The sequence below is a fragment of the Sciurus carolinensis genome, chromosome 8, assembly GCF_902686445.1.
Source record: "Sciurus carolinensis chromosome 8, mSciCar1.2, whole genome shotgun sequence".
Taxonomy (NCBI): Eukaryota; Metazoa; Chordata; class Mammalia; order Rodentia; family Sciuridae; genus Sciurus; species Sciurus carolinensis.
Window position 1 is genome coordinate 59,587,294 of NC_062220.1, and position 12,372 is coordinate 59,599,665.

The 12,372-nt window shown below is 33.5% G+C and overlaps 1 protein-coding gene across 2 annotated transcripts in view; it reads left to right on the plus strand.

Annotated features, from left to right (window-relative positions):
- Hgf (hepatocyte growth factor) overlaps nucleotides 1–12,372 on the plus strand; it is an 83,037-nt gene that overhangs the window by 15,927 nt on the left and 54,738 nt on the right. The window contains exons 6-8 of one of the 2 annotated variants that reach the window (XM_047562399.1): nucleotides 2,126–2,268; nucleotides 8,697–8,817; nucleotides 10,328–10,446. In XM_047562399.1, coding sequence (XP_047418355.1) covers nucleotides 2,126–2,268; nucleotides 8,697–8,817; nucleotides 10,328–10,446 — 383 coding nt within the window. The remainder of the gene's footprint in view (nucleotides 1–2,125; nucleotides 2,269–8,696; nucleotides 8,818–10,327; nucleotides 10,447–12,372) is intronic. The other variant, XM_047562400.1, reaches the window with a different exon arrangement.

The following is a 12,372-nucleotide window of genomic DNA, read 5'->3' on the forward strand; positions in this document are numbered from 1 at the left end:
TAGATAAATCACTTAAGGACCATATCATACACTACTAGTCAGGTGAAATATAAGTGGCAATGATATGGTTCTGTGCTTAACGACTACTTATTTTCGCTACTCTACTTTTATATACTGTAGAGTTTCAGTAGAATTTCCTTAAGTAAATATGACTTCATGAAAATAAGAAAGAAAAAGTCAGTTTTGATAGTCAGAAAAAAACGAGTATTTTTATATAATTTATTATGAAAATTTGAGGACAAGCCAAAAATGAAAGAAAATAAATTTTAGTAATGTCATAAACAATAAAAAATCCACTAAAAAATTCAGGAATGATGGAGCTAAGAAAATGACAAAAGAAAAGGCTTCTTTTTTTTTTTTTGAAAATTAATAACTGTTAGGAACCACTGTGAAATTATGATGAACTTTAATTACATTGTGACTTTTGTTAGTCATATGACTTAATATTTTCATTTCTCCATCCTTAAAATGCCCGTGATATAAGGATATAAACTATCTAAAGACACTTTGGAATTGCGTAATGTTTATAATATTTAATTTGGTCCATTGAAAATATTTACTCAATGATGAATCTCTTAGACTATTTCTTTTTGACCACTAATTTATGTTTTCTGAGAATTTGACTCTGGTGTATATACATTCACGTCCAAACGAAAGAATTTTATTGCAAAATGTTGCTTTGTATCTAACCGGCCTGTATTCATTCTGTGTTGCAACATTTAAAAATTATTTTCTTCTTCTTTTTGATTGACACGTAATGTCTGTGTGTTTATGAGATGCAGCGTGATAGTTCATGTATATATTGGCTAATGACCAGCCCAAGGTAATTAGCATATCCATTTCTTAATTAGAACTTTCATTGAGTAGGGAACACATTTGAATCATATTTAATGAGAGGTTGAAATCCTTGGACTTTAAGCACATGTAGAAGTCTGAGATCAATAAAGTAGAAATAAAGGTTTTTTTTTTTTTTTTTTTTTTTTTTTGCAAGTATGCAATAGAATGGTGAAAATGAGAACTGATTTTCAAAAAAAACTTTACTGGAATACTGGTATAACCTATGGACATATATTCCTTTATTAATAATTTTTCTGTGCAGCCTAGCAGACAAATGTAACATCATTGAGTCCAATACCATGAGCAATACAACAAAAATAAAAAGGCTTTGGCCTGTTCTGATATGTTAGAATACTTTATGCTGGTAGCAAAATTACTACAAAGGCACTAGAAATTTTAGGTGAAGGTAATGTATTGAAGTTACAGCACTCAATGGCGTCCTATTAGAAGCTATATCTGGTAGCACCAAGTCCCAGTCATAATTAATATTATGAAATTTTTTGAAGAGAATAAGCAATTATGTTCTTTATTATGATATCATAATGACTACAAGGTGGACAGCATTTGTTAACTATCAATTACTCTATCATCCTTCTGAACATCTCAAAAAAACCACATAAATTTATAGGTTATGTTTCTACTTGATATATATATATATATATGTATATGTATATATATATGTATACATGTATATATATATGTGTATATATATATATACACACACATATATATTTCTTGCTTGGGTGTCACAGTAAGAGAAAGCGCTGATTTGGAGCCCAGATTTGATTGTTTTGTATTCTTTGTTCATTTCATCAATCTGTTTTCCAATTATATAAAAAGAGGGGGGCTATCCATCAAAAGAAAAGCAGTGATCATACAGTTTATGACCTTGCATCAGCAGGGTAATGGTGAGACATCAAATTTGACTGCAGTGATTTCTCAGTTCTCTCCTAAGTGGACTTGCCCAAGCACTGGCTACCTTTCAGAGGAGTTCTGAAATTGTTTTATGATACATTAATTACATGCTTGAGTATTTGCAACTTAGAAAATCCAGAAACTAATAATTCTTGATGTTGAATACAGAAGTTCATTTAGGTGAACTTCGATAAAATTCAAGTATTTTAAGAATATATGGAAATGACAGAATTTAAGATATATGAAAGTATATGTAATAGACTTAAGGGTTTCTCTACTTTCAGAGAAAACTTATCCATTAATTAATAAAATTAATAGGCCAAACATAAAGTTGCATGCTCTTATACTGTAATGATTATCATTTTAAAACTAGCTTTTTGCCTTCGAGCTATCGGGGTAAAGACCTACAGGAAAACTACTGTCGAAATCCTCGAGGGGAAGAAGGGGGACCATGGTGTTTCACAAGCAATCCAGAGGTACGCTACGAAGTCTGTGACATTCCTCAGTGTTCAGAAGGTAAATGAACCTGAATGCCATGTGGGGACTTTATTCCCCTGTGTAGAACTGTAACTCACATTAAAGGTTAATAGAAGCAAATCAATTACAAATAAACATCTTGTTCATGCAAATGCAACCATAGATAATTATTTGAGCATTCCTACACAATGTTTTGCAAACTATCTGATGATTACCAGATCAATGCACAATAATGGAGAAAGGAATCCATTTGAATTTAAATGTCAGTCTGAGTCATCTTTTTGAGGAGAGTTAAAAGTGGGCTTACTTACCTGCTGTCTTAAGCTCACCTACCTCCAACTCTACTCCCCATGGATCACCTGAAAGGAGCTGAATGAAATTAGCTCTTTATTAGTAAATCAAGGTCTGTTCATCCAGCACCTGCTTCTGTCTAAATTTGGTCAAAGCTGCTCTGATGTGGTATGGCCAAGGTCTGTGCATCCAGAAGAGAATATAACAGGGGGTCACTGGAATGGAAGTTTGAAACTCTCATGTACTTTTTAATGAATGTGACTAAACCAAATTGGACACAGATTGGGACTGAGCGCCTCTCAAAATAGTACCTGAAGAGATGGAAGCAGTGGGTCCCATATTGTCTTGAGGGCAGGCACCCTAAACCCATGCCTGTATTGCTTACCAATTCTCACAGCATAAAAGGGCACTATCTTTATATTTGCAGTGGAAAACTGAATGATTGACACAATGGAAGAAAAACCATTTCAGCATTGTATGTGGTTTTAGTTTTCTTAGTTATTTGGCTACTGAATAGCTGGGTTTTTCAACTCTTGTCAAAAATCTATAATTCTCCAAATCCAAATGAGACATGAATTAAATTATTTTATAAGTTCATTAGGATTTTGAAGTACTTGGAAAGGGGAAGGGACTGCTGGAATACTGCCCAATTTTTAGAGTAAGATATCTTACCTGTTTATTAACCAAATATTTTTTTCAAAATATATCCTCCATGAGTATCCTTTTATATTAGGTTTATATTTATCAAATAACAAGTAAAGGGCATTGTTAGCTAATTGTCACAGAGAAGGTGAATATGTTTTTTGTTGTTAGTTAATTTATAATCCTTGACTTCATGTGGTGGAGCCAGTTCCATCTGTTTGTAAATTCTTACTTTTCATTCCATGTCATATTCTGTTCTTCATTGTTTTATTTTCTTTTAAAAATAATAAACTTATCTGTGATAACATTATGAACAAGTCTGTTTTCTATGAATAAGTCTGTAATTAATATTTGTCTTAAATTTGAACATGGACGAAAAAACCCTGTTTTAGGGGAATCTCTGCTATTATGGTTTTCTGAGGTTGAAAATCATTGGCAAGGAGCTTTGTTTATTTATTTATTTATTTATTTTTGCCCTGGCAAAGTATTTTCAGAGGTAGGTAATTTGATCAAACTTTATACAGTTTAGCACATATACTGAGACAGCTCTTTGGGGAGAGTTAAAAGTGGACCACAGGACCTACCTACTCCTGTGGGAATGAGATTTTCAATCCCTGGTTTATAAGAAAAACCTTTATCAGAACACATTGATGTAGATCTTGATGGCTAGGTGATGTAGAATAAAAGTGTTATAAAAGAAGTAATTTAAAAACTCCTATTCCCAGTTATCCTTATTAGAATATTAGAATGTGATTCTGTAATATCCTTTAATAATTTGAGGTCATCCAACCTCCCCAGAAAAGGGCATTGCTGATTTGTATTAAAGGCCCATGAAGTTTTCGGTCACCCTGGCACTAACGGTTGCAGATACACTCTTTCTGGAAACAATTAGAGGTCTGACAATGGTGGAATAGCCTTTCCTTCAGGGGAAATGAATTGACACCTGCCCTGTAGGCTAAACATATTTTAGGGAGTGTGAATTGAACTGTGATATTTAAAATTCAAGCTAAATTGAGCAATGGGTTAGGATTTGATGAAGGGAATTCAAAATAAGCAGCATTGTCAATACATTCAAAGAGAAAAAGAGTATTTATAAAATGGAAAATACAATAGAAAAAAGAATGCAGATATGATGTAAATCTCTACTAAAATACATATATGATGGAGATATCTCATAAGCCAAAATGCTTACGTGGTATAGTGGGTGGGTCATTTCTATCTATGGATATTAATTTATTAACTGGCAAGTTTTAAAGGTTATGAATGAGGTAGTAATCATCATTTTATATATTTAAAATTACAGAGAAAAAAAACCTGTGGTCAAACTTTTGGACTATTCTTTTAATATATAGAAGAGTATATGCATTTAGAATTTTTGTAATTATATTAAACTCTTGATTGAGTGATTGCCTGAAATTTGTCTAAAATTTTGGTTCATAAAATAATTACATGGTATCCAGTTTAACATTATTTTCTTATAATTTAAAACATTGAAATATATTAATCATTCAAAAATAACTTCTTTTTTCACATTTAGAATCTCTCATTAGAAAGAAGGAATAAGTTCAAGGGATCTATTATATAGCATGGTTACTGTGGTTTATAACAATATATTATATTCTTGAAAAGTAGAGATTGGGTGTTAATGTTCTCAGCACAAAAACAATAACTGACCTAAAACATATATTAATTAACTACATTTAGTCCATCTACAACATGCTTTAAAACCTCATATCATAAATAATAAAATATGTATAATTTTATCTGTCAATATAAGAAAAAGAAAACATTACACAATATGTAAAGAAAATATACTAATTAATGCATAATTTAAAATTATCTAAAGTTGAAGTACATAAAATCTGTTTTCTTGCTTTAGTATTTGGAATTTAAAATACTCATCAGTCACTGAAACAGATGTCACATTTAATGATTGTCACATATTCAATTAATTTTAATTGTCATAATTATTACTTTTAAAATACTTTAAAATCCTAAACAATACAACTTAACTTTATGTGTGTGATTCCATACTCCATGTGGAGAAAGCCCTTAAGAAAAAGATTTAAATAAAACAATTTTCTGTAAGTGTGGATTTGTGAAACTCTTCATATTTTAATTGTTCACTTTTGCTGAAAAAAATTGTATATATGGATTTTTCTGAGGGAGTACATTTACTGGAAAAAAATAAACAGTGACTCATATATTTTGAGTAATTATTTTAGTCTGCAAACTCACAACACATGTGGTTTTATGATTGAGAAAAACAGTACATGATTTTTTATTGGGTTGGTATGATAATAAAAATGTTAAATTAATCCTACTTATATTACGATTTATGTGTAGTTTTTATAGTTTTCTATTATTTAGGTCAGAACTATACTTAGACTATTGTACTTATGAATAGTTTATGTGATCCAGGATAGTACTTTGCTTTTGTTTTTATTTTTTAAAGGGAAGAACTTTCTAGAAGGGTTAAATAATGAACTGGCAGTGACTGAGAGAGTTCAAGGGCAATCTTCAACTCCCTTGCACCATTACATAATCCATACTTTCACCTGTTTGCTTGTGTACATGGACTTGGTTTCCACCTATAATGTTTAATTTTGAGCTGGGAAAACTTAGAAGATTCTTAGAATTCCTAAAATTTGATAAATAAGTTCAAGATTTGGCCTTCTTAAGGTAATTTTTGTAACTAACTTGAGAGTTTGATTCAATAGTAAAACAACAAACTTTTTGGCCCCTTACCTTGCATAAGTTGAACAATCTAGTTGCTCTCCCATGGTCTCCTTTCTCCATCCTTCAATAGGTAAGAGTTCAATGGGAGGGTAACCTACTCTTCTGAAGAAGGTTGAGGCTAATGGAGATAATTTTGAATAAGGGAAGGATACTGACTTCCTAAAGTTGTCAGTCTATCTTAAAATATGGCCAGTGAGACTTTTTCAGAAACCTGTAAAATATGTAGGACAAAAGGCAATTTGGGACAATGGAAAGAACTCTAGACTATGGGTCAGAAGACCTGTGTTCCGGACACAGGGTTGACATTTTCTGTTTTAGGTAAGTCTCTTAAAATTTATGAGTCTTGTTTTCTTCACTGTAGTAATCAAGGAATATCTTATATATTAACAGTATAGAATAAGTGATCAAATGTAATATTTTAGCATCTCAGTTCTATCATAGGACACATTTATTTAGTTCCTACTCTTACAACTTTCATTGCCTTCCAAAATCTATTTATTTTTGTTAACTTGTATTTATTATTTTTTATCTCACTAGGCCTACAACCACAGCCATAACTCTCTCTTCACTTTATTACAAACACAACATACTAGTTCATGTTTTTGTACCATTTTATTGCAATTTTTCCTTTATACCTTATCCAACTCTCATCTATCTTTCAAGGTCCAAGTAAAATTCAGTCTCTTCTAAAAAGCCATTGCCACCAAATATTTAGAACTTTAGAAAAGTTCACAGCACCTACAAAATTGCTACTTAAAATGAGGGTCCAAGTACCAGCAGCATTAGAATCCCCTGATAGCTTATTATTAATGCCCAACCCAGAACACTGAATTAGAGTTTGTCTTTTAACAAGATCTGAAGGAGATTTTATGCACATTAATGTTTGAAGAGGAATTGACCTACCACACTCGCTCTGAAAAATAGTCATCTTATGGAATCATCTGTTAATTTGTGTAGCTATTTTTTCCTAAGACCAATAAAATTCAGTAAATCTGAGAAAAGTGTTTTATAATAATGTCTATAGTACTGCTCTCAGAAAATAACTCTAAATTGTCTCTTATTGGAAGGATATATACTGTTACAAACTGCATGTGCAGAAGGAAACTTAATAGATATATTCTGATTCCTGAGTATTATTCAAGAGTAGAAAGTAGACATTTGGATGCTTATCTTTTATGAGTGACCATAGTTATCCTACTTTTTCATTCAGTACAAAGGAGCAAACAACAATGATAAATACTGCATCCTTTTCCTTGAAGATATCAAATCATGTGTTCTTTAAAAAAAAGGGAACCGAATAAATCTGTACTCCATTCAAATGGAAAACTGAAATACGATAATGTATAACCTATTTCTGACCTTGGCTAACCTGAGCACCTTTATCAATATGCTCTTGGACCCCTCTGGTTTACAGTTCAGATGCTTATTGATTGTATTCTGGGGAATCTCAGGATCAAATGAGGGGAAGTTGAATAGGTCCCTTGTCTTAGTTTGTGAACTAATTTACAAGAAAGGAAGTAGATGGATCAAGTCAATAGATAGATCATGTGTTTCAGAAAGTTAATAGTTAATGTCCTGTTATGTTATAAAAATGAGAGGTTCAAAAGTGATGATTCTAATGTTATATTCCAAATTACTACCAATATCCATTAGGCTAGATTCCAGTGGATAAAACTAAACATTGATATCTTTCCCCACTTCAGCTAAAGTTAGATGATCAGTAATCACAAGATACAAATGATGTGTCTGGGGAAATTTGCCGGATTCGTAGGAGAGCCAAGCAATGATTTATTTTGCAGGATGCTTGCTGTGCTACAAATCAACCTTCTGTTTGAGAAGTCTCATTTTCAGCTAGTTGACATGATTCAGAGTTTTCAGTGTGACCTAAGAGACCAGCCAGAAGAGAACAATTAATTAACCTCACAGAATCATCAGTAAGATCCTGCATAACTAGATCAGCTTATACATTTTAAAAAAGAGTGGGTACGAGGAGTTCAATAGCAGGTCATTTTCTATCCTATGCTAGATAAGAATGTGAGCTTGCCCTGCCAATACAACATGGATGTTCACTAACAGAAAAGAGCTGTGGCTTGCTTCCTTCTTTCTTTCCTTCCTTCCCCTTCCTTCCTTCCTTCCTTCCTTCCTTCCTTCCTTCCTTGCTTCCTTCCTTCCTTCCTTCCTTCCTTCCTTCTTTCCTCCTTCCTTCCTTCTTTTCCTTTCCTCTCTCTCTCTCTTTCTCCTCTCTCTCTCTCTCTCTCTGTCCTTTGAATTGCACCTAATTTCTGTCTGCAACTGGTTCCTTAAATACATTGGCTCCTGATTATTGCATTAACCCTAGGAATATATCATGTACTCATTTTGAAGTGCGCAACTATTTGTGTGTATTTGAAGGGTGAACTGAGAGACAAACACCATTGTGCTAAAAATAGAGACACTGAGATCCTTGCATTTTAGACCAAGAAGAAAAAAAAATCTCTAATTGACCATCTTATATTTTCAGTCTCTTTGTACTGACATACAGTTGGACAGTTGTGAAAAATTTTGCAGGTAGCATCCTGCCCCTATGGTAAATTTGCATCACACTAATCACATTTAAATTATATGATGGGTTCCATAGCGTGTATTTTATGCCCCTATTTATGGATATTAGGCACCAATTTGAAATTAGGGTGCTTTGTAGGATTGTCTAAAAATCTGTTTGCTAAAAAATTGATTTGCTGTTCTTTAAGTGAAACAGTGGTGTTCTTGAGTTTGCTGTCAGAAACAATTAACATGCCATACTTTAATTTTATTAGTTGAATGCATGACCTGCAATGGGGAAAGCTATCGAGGTCCCATGGATCATACAGAATCAGGAAAGATTTGTCAGCGCTGGGATCATCAGACACCACACCGACACAAATTCTTGCCCGAAAGGTAAAATACCAATGAATCTTGCTTCCAACAAATCTCTGTACAATCTGTTATTTGTTCCATGACAAACTCTCATGAAAACTCTTTGTATGATGTTTTAATGATGGGGCATAAAAGTAGTTTAGAATGCCCCTGATCATATGGCCTTTTTCTCACAGTGCTGCTGAAGTTGGACATTTGGGAGAGGTGTCTTTTGGGGCAAAAGGATTTGTGATGAGGTATATGTGAATATTAGGTACATTTTTTATTGGTCTTGACTGACTAGATTGAGTCCCCCAAATCAGGAAGGTCTTGAATGCAAGATCATAGTTAGGTGCAAAGCAGAAGCACTAACAGAGCTTTCTTTTTGATTTTCATAGCTAAAAAAGAAAAAGAAAAATGACAGAGCCAATTCAGTGATGACACTTTTGATAGGCTCAACCCATGAGATGACTAGTTACTGCCAAATGCAAGCACATCTCCTTCTAGAGCAGCATCTTCAGAGACTCACATTCTGTGGGTCATCATGTGTGACACTTGGACTTAGGATATGCCTGTAGTAGGTGAATGAAAACGGGGGCCAATAATTCTTTAGTTGTTTTATCCTGGTGTATTTAAAAATTGCCAATAGGGTTAGCTTTTTCCAGGAGAAGGTTTTGAAATTAAATAGTTGAAAACAACAACAAATTATGTCTTTTGCTTGTTCATTTCACATGAAATAAGGTGAAAAAAAAGAAAAGAAAAATTATTTTTAGTAGAAAGAATAAAAATTGAAATATTGCAAAGAAAAACCCATCCCTATCATCCTTTGGAAATTGCTACAAGGAATTTCCTCTCTTCTATTTTTTGTAGTTGCTGTTTATTAGTTTTTGCCTCTTGTTGTTCTTTTAAATGAAATTAAAACTTTTGATTTATTTTTTTAAATGCATGTCTTTCTTTTAAGTGAGAGCAGAAGGGATGTGGTAGCAATTAAAATCAAGTCACCAATTCAGGACTCTGTTAATTTAAAGGGAGGTGGGATGTGGAGAAAGTGGTGTGATGGAGTTTGTCTCTTGCCCTGGTAGAGTTGAGGGCATGACCCTAGAAGGCTCCATTTTAAAACTGAGCTATCATTAGTAACAGAGCAATTGAAACCAAACTTCCAATTGAACTTTAAGCCCTAGAGGAGGACCTGTTTTCTTAATGAGCATTCTGTATGCAGTCATGTATTTTTGCAGTCTCCTCAATTGAGCTGTATGAGAAAGGGATTCATTTGGGATCTGAATTGGTGAACAGGTACCAAATGGATCTAACTTATTAGCACAGAGGATGATACTTTATACTTAGTGGAATACACAAGTAGATTCAATAGTTAATGATCAGCAGTCCCCCCTGTAAAGCAAAAGATGAAAAACCTGCACTAGTATTCACTAGTATTTCACTAGATGAAAAACCCTAGCTAGTATTATCCAAACTAAGTAGAAAGTTATCCTGTGAGCTGCTAGGTGTGTTCCCAGGCAGATTTACGTGACACTTCTCTCGGTGTGGTTTGCAGATACCCCGACAAGGGCTTTGATGATAATTATTGCCGCAATCCTGATGGCAAGCCGAGGCCGTGGTGCTATACTCTTGACCCTGACACCCCTTGGGAGTACTGTGCAATTAAAATGTGTGGTAAGTTAGGGTCAAATTTATTGCTTCCTTTTCCTCTCACAGACTGGATCTAAGCAGGCGATTATTAGTGAGACAGGTTAACAACTATTTGACTTGATGCTTTAATGTGTGCAGGTTTTAATATTTTAAGAATGTGTTACATAATCCTACCCAATCTTTTCAATTTTCAAGGAGTTGTTATTTTGAAAGGGGTACATACATAAATACACACATATAAAAATATTTTATACATATGGTAAAAATGTAAACATTCTAATGTTATTAAGAACACAGAGAAAAAAAAAAAAAACAGGGGAAGAAAAAGATCGGCGAATCTACAGAGCATTGTAAAGTCATTGGGATAGTAAAAGTTGGACCTTAGATTCTTTCCTCCTAGTCCTGGATCCTTTCCCTACCTTTTCTCCCTAGAGACAGAACATTAGTTGTATGCTGGCTGTGAATGATAGAGGTTGCAATGAAGAAGGCTAAGTCTAAGAGCAAACCTTTATCCAGCTCTCCTGAATTTATGCCAAAAACTTAATTTTCCTACTCCTCGTGTCCCTTTAACTTTGGATATGTGGTCCTCTCTTCCGTAGCTAACTCCCATGTTTTTGCTCTTTAAAATTATACTGGAGAGTAATTAGATATAGACATATTTTTGTTTTCACAAATAAAGCTCTTCTCCTTTCAACTGGAACCTAAAAAGCATTCAGATCAATAGAGTTGCATGAATGCATTAAGATGTGATAATGTTTAAGTTGGCATCATAACATTGCATATAGGTATGATATAGAGAGATAAATAATCTACAGGAGATCAGGGACCAGCAGCTGAAGTAACACAATTATGAGGACATGGATAGATATTTGCATATTTCCCTGTAGCAGCCTGGTGTGGTTAGTATTCTGAAGAAACCTAACTCAGTATTATTCTTGCTGTTGTTCCACCAAGGTGACTCTCTCTTCCTTTAGAGCTACTAATAAACGGAAACCTTTTGGCAACTCATAAAGCCCATAGAAAGGCGATGTGCGTGGCATATGTGATATAGCTACAGAATCTGAAAACCTGTCAGAATGAAACACAATGTTCCAAGGAAACCGAATCATCTGTTCTGTCCTTTTAAAAAAAGATGACTCCTGTGACAGTGTTGCTCTGTATGGATTGGGTTCCTTCCACTCATTGACTTATTTAATCATATAAATCTTCCCAGTTAGGTACAATAAACCAACTATTTCCCTTCTGTGTGTGTGTGTGTGTGTGTTTGGTACTCTTATAAATCTTGTTTGGAATAAGATCAGACAAAGCACAAATGTTCATGTGCACATTCATTCTGTAGTATGATTGTATTCATTAAGAAGTTCAGGGGGCTGGGATTGGGGCTCAGTGGTTGAGCACTTGCCTAGCATGTGTGAGGCACTGGGTTCATAGAACCACATGTAAACAAATGAACAAAATAAAGGCCTATCAACATCTAAAATATATATATATATATATATATATATATGTAATATATATATATATATATATATATAAAAGAAGTCCAGCATTGCCTTTCTCCTTGGTTCTAAATGAATCTTTTGGATACTTTTAAAAGAGATTGGGATATGAAAGAAAGAAAATGGATACTTCCTAAATACTAAATAGGTTTCTTTTTTCTTTTCTGTCTAAAGGGGAATTGGCTAGTTATGTAAGTAACATGCAATAATTCTGACCACTCTGTTAAAACAGAGTGTGGTGCTTTTAGGATGTTGCTTTTAATAAAATGATAGAAATTGTGAGCCAAACCTATGTCTTTCAAATGAAAATAATCTTCTGAGCTTTGAAATGTTTAAAGTTTTTTTTATTGAAGAACAACTTTTAGTTTAAGAATTATTTATGTTTGCTCATATAGAGATAGGAAAAGGCTACACTTTTATTAAAATAATAACATAAAGTTGTCATTCTAGA